Source organism: Pan paniscus, chromosome 13 (assembly GCF_029289425.2).
Source record: "Pan paniscus chromosome 13, NHGRI_mPanPan1-v2.0_pri, whole genome shotgun sequence".
In the NCBI taxonomy this organism is placed as follows: Eukaryota; Metazoa; Chordata; class Mammalia; order Primates; family Hominidae; genus Pan; species Pan paniscus.
The window spans coordinates 62,033,423-62,052,288 of NC_073262.2; the positions used below are offsets into that span (position 1 = coordinate 62,033,423).

At 40.5% G+C, this 18,866-nt stretch overlaps 1 protein-coding gene across 8 annotated transcripts in view; it reads right to left on the reverse strand.

The window, feature by feature from the left end:
• Positions 1-18,866, reverse strand: part of BAZ2B (bromodomain adjacent to zinc finger domain 2B) — a 399,198-nt gene that overhangs the window by 28,993 nt on the left and 351,339 nt on the right. For all 8 annotated transcript variants that reach the window (XM_057301418.2, XM_063595387.1, XM_063595392.1 and 5 more), the window contains 3 exons: positions 1,681-2,330; positions 980-1,253; positions 651-806 (listed from right to left, as the gene is read on the reverse strand). In XM_057301418.2, coding sequence (XP_057157401.1) covers positions 651-806; positions 980-1,253; positions 1,681-2,330 — 1,080 coding nt within the window. The remainder of the gene's footprint in view (positions 1-650; positions 807-979; positions 1,254-1,680; positions 2,331-18,866) is intronic.

Consider the following 18,866-nt stretch of genomic DNA (forward strand, 5'->3'; position numbering starts at 1 on the left):
ATAAAATGGTGTTGGCCAGGAGTGGTGGCTCATGCCCATAATCTTAGCACTTTGGGAAGCTGAGGTCAGAGGATCACTTGAGGCCAGGAGTTCGAGACCAGCCTGGGCAACATAGTGAGGCCCTGTCTCTACAAAAAATTTAAAAAACTAGCTGGGTGTGGGGGCATGTGCCTGTAGTCCCAGCTACTCAGAAGGCTGAGGCAGGAAGATTGCTTGAGCCCAGGACTTTGAGAATGCAGTCAACTATGACTGCACCACCATTCTCCAGCCTAGGTGACACAGCAAGACTCTCTCACAAAAAAAAAAAAAAAAAAAAAAGGTGTACTATTTGCATGTAATCTATGTACATCCTCCCATATGCTTCAAGTTATTTCTAGGTTACTTATAGTACCTAAGACAATGTAGATGCTATGGAAATAGTTGTTATACTATATATTATTTAGGGAAGAATGATAAGAAAAAAAAGCCTGTATACGTTCAGTACAGATGCACCCATCTTTCTTTGACTGTTTGATCTGCGATTGGTTGAATCCATAGATGTGGAACCCATGAATATGAAGGACCAATAGACTGTACTAAAATATGCTTTAGAATAATTAATTCTCATAACTAAGCAAGAAAGAAAGCTGAAATCTCTTTTAGGTACACACCATCCTTATTCTTGAGGCAGGCTTGAGTAATATAATCCAAATGTTTCTGAATTTGTTTTTGTAATGCCTTTTCTCTTATTCCTCTGAGATGCAGCACTTTGAGCAAAGCTTTTAGGTCCTCCGGGTCAATAATTCTCCACCAACCAAACTGCATTTCTAAGTCAAGATAAATAAGTAGAACTTTTACAAATATTTTGAATAGGAAATGACACCATGGAAATAAAAAGATTTATTAACTATATATAGAACCATCAAATATTCAGTTATAATATAGGAATCCATAATGTTGAAATTGAGTAAGTGGCTGTAAACCATCTCAATGTACCTACCTTCTGGAATAGGTTTTGGACTAGGAAAATCTACTGGTTTTGCTACTTCAACAGCTGCAGGTTGAGCTGAAGTGGCCTTTTCATTCTGTGGTACTGGAGATTCACTTTTAGTTGAAGCAACATTGGAAGTCAAGAATGAATTACCATTTCCTTCTGATAACCCTAACCCCGATCCTAGACTAGGTACAGATGATGTAAATGGAATATTAGAAGTAGCCACACCAGTGGGCCATCCACAAAACTGAAGTCCCATCATAGATACTCCACCTTTCACCTGCAAAAAGAAAACATTTATTAATGAAAAGTAGATTACTCTAAGAAGTTAGGAAAAATGTTTGGAATATGAAATTATTTTTCAAATTCCAAAAAATATTCTTTCATTTATTACAATTACAGGAAAATGAAATAGATTAGCAACAAAAATGTTAAATTCCATGTTCTTATTTGTTTCCCAAAGTAATTTTCCTTTCAGATATACCGTTACAGTAATAAGTTAAAAAGTAATTAAAGAAGACTTAGACAAAGGCTAGAAATCAGTAGTTCTAATGAACCTTGGTGACAGAAATTCTGACTTGTTTTAGTTTTCAAACTGTAGCAGGAATATTTTAACTATCTGAGTGAGCCCCCTTGAGCAAAAATCTCCATGGGGTCAAAGATTACATAAAGCAATATAAAAATGAGTTACAGTTAGCAGTACTAACCTGAAGAGGTGATAAAACAAATGGATTTAAGCCAACAGGATTCTGAGCAGAAGATCCAAGAGGAGCTGGGGTAGGTGAAGGTGACTTAGATGGTGGCTGAGACTGAGGAGTCACCAAAGAAGCAGTTGACATATCGGCATGAGTAAGTGAAGTGTCATCACAGGGTGTTCGTGGCAAAAGACTAAACCATTGTCTATTCTTTTCAGTCAGTGTTTTTAGTAACTGGTCATTGGGGAGAGGACTGTAGAACTTCCCTGGACCACTTGAACCAGTATTAAACAGATTATTAGAGTCTGCCTTTTCCACATTGCTTTGCGTTGCTGTTGACTGAACGCTGCCCAGTGAATGTTTTCCACTGTTCTGATAAGACAACGTGCACCCATTTGCACCAGCATTTGGTTTGGGGGTCATAACCTCTGACTCAGGAGGCATCTTAGCTACTTCCAAAAGCTTGCTTAATTTGGAAAAAGAGCCAGGTTTCTGAAGGAATAGATTTGTGTTATCTTTTTCTTTAAGATCTTCCTTTTGTTCACAGTGATCTGTATTTGAACAATTTAAACTGTCCCCAGAAGTCTCAAACATTTCTTCTTTGATCTGGACACTTTCTGCCTTTTTCAGTTTTTCTCTTTCTTTTGCAATTTCTTCTAGACCTACAAAATCAAAAAGCATTATGAACATCAGTTACTCCAGATCAAACCAATACTGTAATTAAATTTCATTACTCTTTATCAAATTATATGCATAAATACTTAAACTTTTCTATATTACCTAATACTCCCTATATTTTCCTTTTTTATAGATTATAGCTTTCACTCACTGGAAAATTAACATATATATATATATTTTGTTTGTTGGTTTGTTTACATTTTATTTTGAGATGGACGGAGTCTCACTCTTCCGCCAGGCTGGAGTGCAATGGCGTGAATTCAGCTCACTGCAACCTCTGCCTCCTGGGTTCAAGCGATTCTCCTGCTTCAGCCTCCTGAGTAAATGAGATTACAAAGGTGCACCACCATGCCTGGCTAATTTTTTTGTATTTTTAGTAGAAACAGGGTTTCACCATGTTAGCCAGGCTGGTCTCGAATCTCTGAGGTCAGGCAATCCACCTGCCTTGGCCTCCCAAAGTGCAGGGATAACAGGCATGAGCCACCACTCCCAGCCGGCATTAACATATATTTGTTATAAAAAATTAAAATCCAGTGGGGGGAGGGGGGAGGGATAACATTGGGAGATCTACCTAATGCTAGATGACGAGTTAGTGGGTGCAGCGCACCAGCATGGCACACATATACATATGTAACTAACCTGCACATTGTGCACATGTACCCTAAAACTTAAAGTATAATAATAATAATAAAAAATTAAAATCCAAAAATATTAAAAGTACAAAAAAATATTACAAGCCGTACTACACAGCAAAAATTATCCTTAATATTTTTGTATTAAACTTCTAGGAGTTCTGTATGTGATACATACACACTTAAATCCACATACTTAAGGAAAGAAATTCTACTACATACATAATATTCTAAACTGCTAGAGGGTTTTATTGAATAATACCCTGTAAACACCTTGACATGTCGATAAACATATAACTTCATCATAAATTTTAATGGCAACAGAATGAACTATATCATAACTTAAATAATTTTCTACTGATATATAATAGGTCCCAATTATTCACTATTATAAACAATGCTGTAAATAATGACCTTTTATCTGTATTTTTAGACTTGTTCTCCCGATTTACTTCCTTAAAATAAATTCCTAAAAAAAAAACTAAGATGTGTACTTTTCAGAGTTTTTGAAATATACTGTCAAACTGTCCTCTAAAAAGTCTGGATGAATATATACTCATATTAAAGTAACTGAGAGCATCTGTGTGCCTACACCCTCAATGAAACTGGATGCTGTCAGTATTTTTTGTCTTTGCCAATATTTGAGGTGAAAATCTAGATTGCATTATTTCTGGTCATTAGTAAGGCTGAATATCTTTTCATAGGTTTATTGGTATTTCTCTTTTGTAAATTTCTGGTTCATATTTTTGCTCATTGTTTTAAAAATAATTTATAAGAACTATTTTAAAAACATAAATCCACTACTTTATTCAATTTGAAAAGTAATATGCTCACAAGTTAAAATATTCAGTCATGAAGGGTATAAAGTAAAGGCCTTTCTACCTATTCCTTCAATCTCTATTTCTACACTTCAGGGGTAGCCATGGTTAATTACATCAATACACCTTCCCAGAAATAGTATATACGTTATCTATGACTACCATTTTGCATTATTACATAAATGGAATACTACTATTCACTTTTCTGCGGCTTAGAATAAAAACCAAACTCCTAACCAAGGCCTACAACATTCTATAATCTGGTTCCTGAAAACTTCCATCACCTCTGCACCACTCTTGTCCTTGATAACTCTGCTCCTCTTCTCACTTTCTATTTTCAGCTTCTTGAACATGCTAAGTTCTTGCCCTTCTCAGAGCCTTTGATCTTGTTCTTCCCTCTGCATGGGATACTGTTTTGTTGACTGGCTCCTTATCCTTCATGTCTCAGATAATAAACGTTATTTCCTTACGGAGATTTTCTCTGATCACCTTATCTAAAATTAGGACCCCCCATTCATCTTAGAATGTCATTCTATATATTTCCTTTACAGAATTTAATATTAATCATGATGTTTGTTTATTTTCGATTACCTTCCCTTCCACGTACTAGAATTTAAATCAACAAGCTCTGTTTAAAGGCAGAGCAATGTCTATATCTTATTTTTTTTTTTCTTAGATAGGGTCTCACTCTGTCACCCAGGCTGGAGTGCAGTGGTGTGATTAGGGCTTACTGCAACCTCGACCTACCAAGCTCAAGTGATTCTCCCAACTCAGCCTCCCAATTAGCTGGGACTACAGGTGCACACCACCATGTCCAAGTAATTTTTGTATTTTTTGTAGAGACGAGGTTTCACTATGTTGCCAGGCTAGTCTCAAACTTCTGAGCTCAAGCCATCCACCTGCAGATTACAGGCATGAGCTTTGGGATTACAGGCATGAGCCACTGTGCCCGGTCAATGTCTGTATCTTGCTATTATTGGATTCCAAATGCTTAGCATGGTGGCCACTACAAAACAGTGGCTCAGTAAACCAGGCACAGTGGCATGCACCTGTAGTCCCAGCTACTTGGGAGGCTGAGGTGGAAGGATCGCTTGAGCCCAGGAGTTTGAGTCCAGCATGGGCAACATAGTGAGATCCTGTCTCTAAAGAAAATAAAAGAAGGTGCTCAATAAATATTCCTTGATAACGAAATAAAAGGATGAATTTAATTCTTTCACTAACAGTATTCCTTAGAGAACTTTCCAAAACATGTAACTGTAGTTCATCTGTAGTTCATTTTTGTGATCAGCTGCACAATTTTGTTATATAGGTATATCATAATTTATCCAACCAGTCCTTTATTAATGTTTGACATAGCCCTCATATCCTTCTCTTCAAATTAGTTTCTAGTTGAAATTAAATCCCTATACATCAGATTTATACTTCTGACCAATATAGAGTAACAGGGACTAGATTACCTTCTTGTATGAAACAACCAGAAACAGATAAAATACATGAAACAACAGTTTGCAGGAAACTGAACATCAAATAACAAAGTTGAAAAACAAACTCAGTGAGTCTTGTGATTGCCCCAGCTTACTGCCTTGGGATAGCTTCTAGGATACAGCAATAAGGAGGAGTAATCCAGGTGGAGCCTGGCAAACTCCCTAAGATGAGAAGATGCAACTGAAAGCTCAGGGAGACAAAAGTGGCTAGAGTGCTCAGGAGAATATTCTGGAAGGGAGAGAGTTGCACAGAGAACTCCAGTGATCTGCAGAGGAACCCCTCGAGTATTTAGCTAAATACTGATCAGCACATATGTGTGAGGCTTGCTGAAAAAAGAACCTTAAAGGATTAGAGGGGAAAGTGCCAGGTGCTCACACAGGCTGGGAATAGTTCCCGTTCCTACCCACCAGAGTGGGAAACCTCAAGATTCATAGGCATTGGGTAGAGTACTCAGAAGGATCTTGCTTTAGGAGCAGGGGATAATCAGTCCTAGAATGAGCACTGTTCTAGTTCTGCCTGACAAAGTTTAAATGCAAGACTTGAAAGGATCGAACTTTTCCAAGGATGTAACTTAACTGTGCCTTGGTTAAACAAAGGTCAAGAATACAGGAACTTAAAAATATCCAGCACCCAACAAGGCAAAATTCACAATATCTGGCATCCAATCAAAGTTAGCAGGCATGCAAAGAAGAAAAAAAAACAAGACATATACTTTTACCTCCAGTTAGGGACATGTGAAAATAGTCACAAATATTTTCCTCATATACCTGTGTGTTCCAATCCTTTTAACTTTAGATAATGTATTAGTTAGTAGTGGAGTACTAATATTTGTATTCTGAGAACTAAAAAAATTTCAAAAATTGCTGTCATATATTCTAAAACAAATAAGAAACACGCCTATTTTTACGAGTTTGAGACTAGAAGATGACTTATTTGTATCTAATATTGAGCTGATGGTAATTTCAAAAGTCATGGCTATCTTTGACTTTTACATTCAAATTGCTTAATCCTAACAGTTAAACCTCTAATTAAAAAAAAATATATATATATATTTTTTTTTTGAGATGGAGTCTTACTCTGTCACCCAGGTAGAGTGCAGTGGCATAATCTCGGTTCACTGCAACCTCCACCTCCCAGGTTCAACTGATTCTCCTGCCTCAGTCTCCCAAGTAGCTGAGACTAGAGGCACGTGCCACCATGACTGGCTAATTTCTGTATTTTCAGTAGAGATGGGGTTTTACCATGGTGGTCAGGCTGGTCTCGAACTCATGACCTCAGGTGATCCACCTGCCTCAGCCTCCCAAAGTGCTGGGATTACAGGTGTGAGCCACCGCCTCTGGCTGTAAAATTACTTTTAATCATTTGAAAATATATATGGGATATTTAGTGTAAAGAGATTCTTTAATTTTAAATAGTTTTCTATCTTTTATCTCATATAATCCCCTGGTCTTTCTAGTCCTTACTTCTTTGACATGTGTCAATGACTATAGATAACCATCTTCAAAGCAGAAGAAAGAAGAGGAAGGCAAGTAAGAGAGAAAATTGGAAGTACTCTTCACTTAATTAACTACCCTGGCAGCAACTGCAGTACACAATGACAAAATATCATTTCCTAATTTAAATGAATGCTAAAAGTAGCAAAGTTTGCTACTGGAAAGAAGCTATGTCTTCTTGAGTTTTACCAGAATCACTCTGACCCTTGTTAGTTCACTTAATTGTTCTCACGGGATTCTGGGGGTCAATCATTCTTGGTTCCAGTGAAACATCTTTCCTTTGGCTCCCCTTAGTTGGACTGAAGCAAGCTAAAACTTTCAGAGAGTTTTTACTAAACTCTAAGTGAAAAAGAAAAAGCAAGAAATGTAAATATAGAGTACAGGTTGAAGAGAGGTTCAATCACAAATGGCCCCTTCCTAGGGTTCAAGCGCCCCTACCCACTCAGTATGGCTAAACCTTAGGAGTACTCGCAGAGCTTTCCCATCTTCAGTTGACAGTGTTACCACAAACCAGCTCCTAGGAAGCATCTTGAAGATCGTGGAAGGAAGATGCTAGGAAGCATCTTGAGATTATTGTGGAAGAGACTAAAGGAAGCAGATTCTTATTATGTCTATTTAGGATTGTTCCTTTCCAGGCTGATCCAGAAAATTTTAAGATGATAACATAAAACCATTACCCTTAATGAAAGATTTTCACATTTCCATGGTAGCAATTACATTGTATACTTGCACACTTAATGCTGTAACCATATCCTAATACAAAATGGAAGAATAGTATTCATATCACAGTATAATTAACAATAAACTTGTTTCAGTTTCCATCCAATACTGAATAAATTATCTATAATCTAACATATCCCAAATGGCTTTAAAAAAAACAGTGAACTTCTTCCAGGCAAGATGGCTGAATAGGAACAGTTCCGGTCTGCAGCTCCCAGCGAGATCAACACAGAAGGTGGGTGATTTCTGCATTTCCAACTGAGGTACTTGGCTCATCTCATCGGGACTGATTAGACAGTGGGTGCAGCACACAGAAGGCGGCCGAAGTAGGGTGGGGCATTGCCTCACCCAGAAAGTGCAAGGGGTCCGGGAACTCCCTCTCCTAGCCAAGGGAAGCCATGAGGGGCTGTGCTGTGAAGAATGGTGCACCCTGGCCCAGATACTACGCTTTTCCCACGGTCTTTGTAACCCACAGACCAGGAGATTGCCTCCAGTGCCTATGCCACCAGGGTCCTGGGTTTCAAGCACAAAACTGGGTGGCCATTTGGGCAGACACTGAGCTAGCTGCAAGAGTTTTTTTTCATACCCCAGTGGTGCCTGGACTGCCAGCGAGACAGAACCATTCACTCCCCTGGAAAGGGGGCTGAAGCCAGGAAGCCAAGTGGTCTAGCTCGGTGGATCCCACCCTCACAGAGCCTAGCAAGCTAAGATCCACTGGCTTGAAATTCTCACTGCAAGCACAGCAGTCTGAAGTCGACGTGGGATGCTTGAGCTTGGGTGTGGGAAGGGGTGTCCACCATTACAGAGGCTTGGGTAGGCCGTTTTCCCCTCACAGTGTAAATAAAGCTGCCAGGAAGTTCAAACTGGGCGGAGCCCTCTGCAGCTCAGCAAAGCCGCTGTAGCCAGATTGCCTCTCTAGATTTCTCCTCTCTGGACAGGGCATCTCTTAAAGAAAGACGGCAGCCCCAGTCAGGGGCTTATAGATCAAACTCCCATCTCCCTGGGGGAAGATGCAGCTGTGGGCACAGCTTCAGCAGACTTAAACGTTCCTGCCTGCTGGCTCTGAAGAGAGCAGCAGATCTCCCAGCACAGTACTCAAGCTCTGCTAAGGGACAGACTGCCTCCTCAGTTGAGTCCCTGACCCCCGTGCCTCCTGACTGGGAGACACCTCCCAGCAGGGGTCGACAGACACCTCATATGGTAGAGCTCTGGCTGGCATCTGGTGGGTGCCCCTGTGGGACGAAGGTTCCAGAGGAAGGAACAGGCAGCAATCTTTGCTGTTCTGCAGCCTCCGCTGGTGATAACAGGCAAACAAGGGTCTGGAGTGGACCTCCGGCAAACTCCAGCAGACCTGCAGCAGAGGGGCCTGTTAGAAGGAAAACTAACAAACAGAAAGGAATAGCATCAACATCAACATAAAGGACATCCACACAGAAACTCCATCCAAAGCTGACCAACATCAAAGACCAAAGGTAGATAAATCCACGAACATGAGGAAAAACGAACGCAAAAAGGCTAAAAATTCCCAAAACCAGAATGCCTCTTCTCCTCCAAAGGATCACAACTCCTTGCCAGCAAGGGAACAAAACTGGACGCAGAATGAGTTTGACGAATTGACAGAAGTAGGCTTCAGAAGGTGGGTAATAACAAACTCCTCTGAGCTAAAGGAGCATGTTCTAACCCAATGCGATGAAGCTAAGAACCTTGAAAAAAGGTTAGAGGAATTGCTAACTAGAATAACCAGTTTACAGAAGGACATAAATGACCTGATGGAGCTGAAAAACACAGCACGAGAACTTCAGAAAGCACACACAAGTATCAACAGCCGAATCAAGCAGAAGAAAGGATATCAATGATTGAATATCAACTTAATGAAATAAAGCGTGAAGACAAGATTAGAGAAAAAAGAATGAAAAGAAATGAACAAAGCTTCCAAGAAATATGGGACTATGTGAAAAGACCAAACCTATGTTTGATTAGTGTACCTGAAAATGATGGGGAGAATGGAACTAAGCTGGCAAATATACGTCAGGATATTATCCAGGAGAACTTCTCCAACCTAGCAAGACAGGCCAACATTAAAAAATACAGAGAACGCCACAAAGATACTCCTTGAGAAGAGCAACCCCAAGACACACAATCGTCAGATTCACCAAGGTTGAAATGAAGGAAAAAATGTTAAGGACAGCCAGAGAGAAAGGTCAGGTTACCTACAAAGGGAAACCCATCAGACTAACAGTAGATCTCTCTGCAGAAACCTTACAAGCCAGAAGAGAGTTGGGGCCAATATTCAACATTCTTAAAGAAACGAATTTTCAACCCAGAATTTCGTCTCCAGCCAAACTCAGCTTCATAAGCGAAGGAGAAATAAAATCCCTTACAGACAGGCAAATGCTGAGAGATTTTGTCACCACCAGGCCTGCCTTACAAGAGCTCCTGAAGGAAGCACTAAACATAGAAAGGAAATACCGGTACCAGCCACTGCAAAAACATGCCAAATTGTAGACCATCGACACTATGAAGAAACTGCATCAACTATTGGGCAAAATAACCAGCTAGCATCATAATGACAGGATCAAATTCACACGTAACAATATTAACCTTAAATGTAAACAGGCTAAATGCCCCAATTAAAAGACACAGACTGGCAAATTGGATAAAGAGTCAAGACCCTTTGGTGTGCTGTATTCAGGAGATGCATCTCACATGCAAAGACACACATAGGCTCAAAACAAAGGGATGGAGGAATATTTACCAAGAAAATGGAAAGCAAAAACAGAAGGGGTTGCAATCCTAGTCTCTGATAAAACAGACTTTAAGCCAACAAAGATCAAAAGAGACAAAGAAAGGCATTACATAATGGTAAAGGGATCAACACAACAAGAAGAGCTAACTATCCTAAATATGTATGCACCCAATACAGCAGAACCCAGATTCATAAAGCAAGTCCTTAGATACCTACAAAGAAACTTAGACTCCCACACAATAATAGTTGGAGACTTTAACACCCCACTGTCAATGTCAGAGAGATCAACGAGACAGAAAGGTAACAAGAACATTCAGGATTTGAATCAGCTCTGGACCAAGAGGACCTAATAGACATCTACAGAACTCTCCACCCCAAATCAACAGAATATACATTCTTCTCAGCACCACATCGCACTTATTCCAAAATTGACCACATAATTGGAAGTAAAACACTCCTCAGCAAATGCAAAAGAATGGAAATAATAACCAGCAGTCTCTGAGACCACAGTGCAATCAAATTAGAACTCAGGGTTAAGAAACTCACTCAAAACCACACAACTACATGGAAACTGAACAACCTGCTCCTGAATGACTACTGGGTAAATAACGAAATGAAGGCAGAAATAAATAAGTTCTTTGAAACCAATGAGAACAAAGACACAACGTACCAGAATCTCTGGGACACAGCCAGAGATTTAGAGAGAAATTTATAGCACTAAATGCCCGCAACAGAAAGCAGGAAATATCTAAAATCGACACCCTAACATCACAATTAAAAGAACTGAGAGGCAAGAGCAAACACATTCAAAAGCCAGCAGAAGACAAGAAATAACTAAGATCAGAGCAGAACTAAAGGAGACAGAGACACAAAAGGCCCTTCAAAAAATCAATGAATCCAGGAGCTGGTTTTTTGAAAAGATCAACAAAATAGACAGACTGGTAGCCACACTAATAAAGGAGAAAAGAGAGAAGAATCAAATAGACACAATAAAACATGATAAAGTGGATATCACCACTGATCCCACAGAAATACAAACTACCATCAGAGAATACTAGAAACACCTCTACGCAAATAAACTAAAAATCTGGAAGAAATGGATAAATTCCGGGACACACACACCCTCCCAAGACTAAATCAGGAAGAAGTCCAATCCCTGAATAGACCAATAACAAGTTCTGAAGCTGAGGCAATAATTAATAGCCTACCAGCCAAAAAAAGCTCAGGACCAGACAGATTCACAGCCGAATTCTACCAGAGGTACAAAAGCGAGCTGCTACCATTCCTTTTGAAACTATTCCAAACAATAGAAAAGGAGGGACTCCTTCCTAACTCATTTTGTAAGGCCAGTGTCAATACCTGATACCAAAACCTGGCAGAAACACAAAAAAAGAAAATTTCAGGCCAATATCCCTGATGAACATCGATGCAAAAATTCTCAATAAAATACTGGCAAACTGAATCCAGCAGCATATCAAAAAGCTTATCTGCCATGATCAAGTTGGCTTCATCACTGGGGTGCAAGGCTGTTTCAACATATGGAAATCAATAAATGTAATCCATCACATAAACAGGACCAACAACAAAACCCACATGATTCTCTCAATATATGCAGAAAAGGCCTTTGACAAAATTCAACAGCCCTTCATGCTAAAAACTCCCAATAAACTAGGTATTGATGGGACGTATCTCAAAATAATAAGAGCTGTTTATGACAAACCCACGGCCAATATCATACAGAATGGGCAAAAGCTGGAAGCATTCCCTTTGAATACTGGCACAAGACAAGGATGCCCTTTCTTACCACTCCTATTCAACATAGTATTGGAAGTTCTGGCCGGGGCAATCAGGTAAAAGAATGAAATAAAGGTCATTCAAATAGGAAGAGAGGAAGTCAAATTGTCTCTGTTTGCAGATGACATGATTGTATATTTAGAAAATCCCATCGTCTCAGCCCAAAATCTCCTTAAGCTGGTAAGTTATTTCAGCAAAGTCTCAGGATACAAAATCAATGTGCAAAAATCACAAGCATTCCTATCCACCAATAATAGACAAACAGAGAGCCAAATCATGAGTGAACTCCCATTCACAATTGCTACAAAGAAAATAAAATACCTAGGAATCCAACTTATAAGGGATGTGAACGACCTCTTCAAGGAGAACTATAAACCACTGCTCAAGGAAATAAGAGAGGACACAAACAAATGAAAAACATTCCATGCTCATGGATAGGAAGAATCAATATTGTGAAAATGGCCATATTGCCCAAAGTAATTTATAGATTCAATGCTGTCCCCATCAAGCTACCACTGACTTTCTTCACAGAATTAGAAAAAAACTACTTTAAATTTCATATGGAACCAAAAAAAGGTCCCATATAGCCAAGACAACCCTAAGCAGAAAGAACAAAGCTGGAGGCATCACACTACCTGACTTCAAACTATGCTACAAGGCTACAGTAACTAAAACAGTATGGTACTGGTACCAAAACAGATATATAGACCAGTGGAACAGAACAGAGGCCTCAGAAATAATGCCACACATCTACAACCATGTGATCTTTGACAAACCTGAGAAAAACAAGCAATGGGGAAAGGATTCCCTGTTTAATAAATGGTGTTGGGAAAACTGGCTAGTCATATGCAGAAAACGGAAACTGGACCCCTTCCTTACACCTTATACGAAAATTAACTCAAGATGGATTGAAGACTTAAACGTCAGACCTAAAACCATAAAAACCCTAGAACAAAACCTAGGCAATACCATTCAGGACATAGGCATGGGCAAGGACTTGGTAACTAAAACACTAAAAGCAATGGCAACAAAAGCCAAAATTGACAAATGGGATCTAATTAAACTAAAGAACTTCTGCACAGCAAAAGAAACTATCATCAGAGTGAACAGACAACCTACAGAATGGGAGAAGATTTTTGCAATCTAGCCATCTGACAAAGCGCTAGTATCCAGAATCTACAAAGAACTTAAACAAATTTACAAGAAAAAATAAACAACCCCATCAAAAAGTGGGTGAAGGATATGAATAGACACTTCTCAAAAGAAGACATTGATGCAGCCAACAAACATATGAAAAAAAGCTCATCATCATGGGTCATTAGAGAAATGCAAATCAAAACCACAATGAGATACCATCTCATGCCAGTTAGAATGGCGATCATTAAAAAGTCAGGAAACAACAGATGCTGGCGAGGCTGTGGAGAAACAGGAACGCTTTTACACTGTTGGTGGTAGTGTACATTAGTTCAACCATTGTGGAAGACAGTGTGGTGATTCCTCAAGGATCTACAACCAGAAATACAATTTGACCCAGCAATCAATCCCATTACTGGGTACATATCCAAAGGATTATATATCATTCTACTATAAAGACACATGCACATGTATGTTTATTGCAGCACTGTTCACAATAGCAAAGACTTGGAACCAACTCAAATGCCCATCAATGATAGACTAGATAAAGAAAATGTGGCACATATACACCATGGAATACTATGCAGCCATAAAAAAGGATGAGTTCATGTCCTTTGCAGGGACATGGATGAAGCTGGAAACCATCATTCTTAGCAAACTAACACAGGAACAGAAAACCAAACACCACAAGTTCTCACTCATAAGTGGGCGTTGAACAATGAGAACACATGGACATAGGGAGGGGAACAACACACACTGGGGCCTGTCGGGGGGGTGAGGGTCTGGGGGAGGGATAGCACTAGGAGAAATACCTAATGTAGATGACGGGTTGATGGGTGCAGCAAACCACCATGGCAAGTGAATACCTATGTAACAAACCTGTATGTTCTGCACTTGTATCTCAGAACTTAAAGTACAATGAAACAAAAGAAAACAAAACAAAAAACAAACAAATTAAAAAAAAACAGTAAACTGGACTGGAAAAAAAATCCTTGGTTTTGGCTGGAAGGCCATAGGGGCTTTCTTCTTTCCCACTTCCCTGAGAGGCAGCAGAAGGTCAGAAGGCCTTCAGCTGAGGTCAACACTGTTCTCAGCGTCCTCCCTATGTAGACTTTGACCCTTGATATGCATATGTCCTAGCACTGTTTCTAAACCCCAAGGTCCCTTGATAATGTTTATCATTACTCAGAAATTAAGTGCTTTCTACTCTTTCTCACACTAATGCATACAGGGCAAGGTGTGGGGTACAGTGTTTCGTCTCTTGGAGTGCTCTTGTTGCATGTCCAAGTCCTGTGGAATCATTATGGAGGCTGGGAATCCTGTGCACGGTTACTTCTTTGCTTGTAGGTTACTCTCACTAACAAACTTTGCTGCTATTAGCACCATGTGTGTTAGTGGTTTGTGTAACCATCTTGTACTACAGTTGGTGCCCAACAAAGTCCCGATGTCATGGCTTTCTGAAAGAGGAGAACCCATGGGTCAAAGAATTTCTCCTGGGGACAGTGGTAATTCACTTGGCAGTTAGGATGGTCTCAGTAGCTACGCCTGAGAATGGCAGAAGCCCTCAAGTGGTAAAGAGGGTTTCCAGTGGCTTGAAATTAAGTTCTATCTCTTCTCCTTATCAGCTTAGAGATTTTCAGGAGTACAAATTGGTAGGGTGCACTAGAAAGGGTGTGGTAGTCTCTCTAGAAGGGAAGGTGGGGCAAATTCCCACTGTTTATCTGTAATATGAGGCAACTGGTCCTGCTGTATGTGAAGCCAGTTACTGTGAGGCACGGTGTACAGGAGCCTGAGTGAGAACACCAGCAGGAGGAGATCCAGCATTATACAGAGCAAGAGCAAGACTCTTACTAGGTCCACTACTGTAGGGATAGTAGAGGCTTGGCCTGCTAATTTGCATGGTTAGGAGACAACAGTGTTGTTAAGGGAAGCTGAGTAAAAGGAAACACATGACCTGGTTAAACAATGAGCAGTCTGGGTTGACTAATAATACTGGGGCTGATGTTGTAACCCTGCTTCTAAACTGGATGCTTGGTAGCATGGGTAATACGTATTACCATTGGGGTGATTTTCCTGACACTTGAATGTGAAATGGACTAGATCCACAGATAGTGTAGTTACTCTGACACACTCTGAGACAACTGGCTGTGTTAGCGTAACTGTAAGAAAATCCAGGGTTTGAGTAGAGAATCCCTGACAACATGCTCTTGGTGCAGAGAATGTTGGATGACCGAATCAGAGCAGGTCCTCCTAAGTGGACAACGGCTTTGACTTATTCCTTCATCTGGGAGGCAATGTTGGACATGAAATAGTTCTTTTTAGGTCATACAAGCCCCACAGCAGAGGCGGAAATGGAAAGAGACAGGGTCTCATGAGATGCACAGGTTTCTGCCCAAAATATAAAGAAAGAAGGAACAAAAGAAGGAGTAGACCGATAGGCTGAACTCAGGCAATCTCCCTCACACCAATAAATGTGATACTGCTCATAAACAGAAGGAATGATAAGACAGAAATTGAGAGACGGCCTAATTCTTGAGTGTGGGAATGTAGTCCTATTCAAAAAGTTAAAAGACCCACTGAGACTGTGGAAAAGGGACATGTGAGATGAAACATGATACTGAATAGTTTACAGACTTGAGTAATTATTGGGAGAGGTGGAGTCACCAGAAGATTAGGTGAAGAAGGTCCCTGGGGAGGACGAGGGCTATTGAGCTTCATCCACACAAACTGATAAGATCTAAAGGACATAGAGACAGGGAGATACTCTGCATTGTCTTGACTCTGGAAGTGGCATTGCTGGTGGGAATCCTCCTAGTCATCAGCTCCACTTTATGAGTTTGAGTCAACTCTAGAAGCCAAGCTTCTTTGTTCCTAATCTGAGCCCTTTCAAACTCAAGGAGAAATACAGGTGGGCTCAGTCCCCTTTACTCTCTTCCAAGGGATCACTAACCATGTACCCCAGATGATTATGCTGGAAAAGAGAAGAGCCTCCAATATTTATGGGTTTGCTAGAAATGGAGGACCAAGTATCATAGCTCCAGACTGCAAAAGAGCTCTGGTAAACAAGTTCCTCAACTGGGGTTTGGAGTCCATGTTACCTATGGCTGAAAGATTAGAATTACAATCACTGCAACGGCTTTTGGACCTTTTGCGTGAATTCTAGTTGTTTCTTTATCAGGGTGGGGTAATTAAGTCCACATGTCAGTTGGACTTTTTTTCTTTTCGAGACAGGGTCTTGCTCTGTCCCCAAGGCTGAAGTGCTGTGATGCGATTGTGGCTCACTGCAGCCTCGAACTCCTGTGCTTAATTGATTCTCCCACCTTAAACTCCTAAGTAGCTGGAAGTATACCTGGCTAATTTTTCTGTAGAGATGGGGTTCCACCATGTTACCCAGGCTGATCTTGAATTCCTGGGCTCAACTAATCCTCCCACCTCAGCTTCCCAAAGTGCTGGGATTACAGGTATAAGCCACCATGCCTAGCCCTTAGTTAGACATTTTTTGTGACTTCTGTTAGTAGCTTCTATAACTGTTGGCCAGCTATGTTGCCAAAACCCACCTATACTTACAAGGTTGGCAGATGTTGTGTGACACTATACTTACAAGGTCGGCAGACGTTGTGTGACAGTGTTGTACACCTAGAGGTGAAACAGGTTGCATTTCTTATACAAGAACAGACTCAGGCAGGGGTACTGCACAACACCATTTCATAATTTAACAACCCCGTTTGCCTAACTCTGTTTGACACTAGTACTGCAAGTGATCTATGACTGGTCTCAGGCAGAGACTCTGATGGCATGTGTTAGTTTTTGGGTGTTTGATCTCCTCTAGCTAATGAATGGTATACACCTTTGGGGTTACTGTGTCTCCTGCATTTGCAGATAACATACATATTATCAAGACTTAGGTATATTATTATATATTGGGGTTTCTAGATATGACACAATTAAGCAATGAAAGTGCTTTCACAGCTGCTGGCATTCTACAATGGGATCGTGTAGAATGGTATTGCCAACATGGTACTGAGTGGCTGTTCTAGGCTCGTTCTTAACCACGGGCAGTATAGAATGCTGGAATAGCATTCTGAAAGACAGCTGTACCCATCCCTTTAACAATGACTTCTATAAGATTGTCTGGTCCGGGTGACCTCTGCTGTTTATACTCATAAAGGTCCCTCCACTTTGGTGAAGTTCCTTGGCACCTGGGAGTCAAAAAGCAGAAACAGACGAAGAATCTACTTGGTATGCCAAGACCTGAGTTTTTACACCTCAATAGTTATTTCCTTTTGTTGTACCTGTCATAATTTCAACAGGTGGCTGGGAGGTTTCTGTGTTCATATTACAGACAAATGGATGGATACAAACTTGGATGCTCTCCTGACTTCCTGATGACACTGCTAGCTACACCTACAGAAGGGCAATTTTGATTCTCTCTTTATTCCAAACATTCTAAATCTCTGTTGTATGCTTATTCTGCAAGTGGGAGATTTTGCTGCAGTCTCTATACCCATATAGTATATTCTATCCACAGAGTTTCTCTGGTGGGAAAGTGCAACTCCTGCTTTCATGTGGAACTTACTGTTGCAGAAAGAAAGAACAGACCACATAGGTTGTCCTTGAAGATAATGATGGACTGTGCTTGGGCATAAACGTGCCTGACCAAAAAAAGTGAAAGTGTGGTTGGAGCATGAATAACTCTCTCTTAACCTTTCTTGCAGATATTAACAGACTGTACCAAATAATCCTCTGCAGCAATCCCACACAATGACAGTGCAAAGCTATCACAATGTGGGATTTGTTATGCTTAACATACTCAACTGTGGAGGACCTTCTGGAAATTCTACTCCCAGATAACACCATGGGAATTACTCCTACCTGGTATTAACCAGAGTTCTCATTTGCCCTGGCCCTCCATTAACTCTTCCCTTACTAGTCATGCTGTGTAAAACTCTACTCAACTTCTCAGGTGCAGAAAACACCTACTCTTACATCTCGGCTCCCAGTGGATCCATGTCCCACATTAGGAGAACCCCAAAGCAGCATAAAACTCTCAACCAAATACTTCCACTTCAGACCTGCAGTTGAGTCTAATAGCAGGCCGACAGTGTGTTAACCCCGGAAAAACATAAATGCCAAGTGGATATAAAATGTAGCATTAAACCTCTGTAATCCAGTGGAACCTGTCATGTTATGTGAAAGGCATGCTTTCCCTGCCTCCCACCTGTAAATAACACTGCACATTTTGGAAGTACTATGAGACCTTTAATAGTGACTCAAAATCTAACACTGGTCACTTTTCCAGCTGTGGTCTCCAGGGCTACATTAGAGCCTATCTGCAGGTGTCGAGGATACAAGCTTTCATTACTTTGTACAAGGGCTCTTGCCTTGAATAGTCACCTATGAAGCTGAGGATATGACCAGCAATTGCTATCATGGGAAACGCTGCCACTGAGAAAGCCTGGGATCATATCACTGAAATTAGTATTGCTTCCTTGACGTGAGTAATATTAGAGAATTGCATAGCTTTGGACTTTTTGTTGGATATGCAGCCAGATTGCTCATGGGAGCTCTGTATCTCCTAATGCTGTGGTATATTGTTTGTTTCAGAATTTCTCTGGCTATATGACTCTTTCAGCACTGTCAACAAACACTGAAGGCACCATTTAAAATCTAATTGCTTTCTATTCCAGATGGGGACACA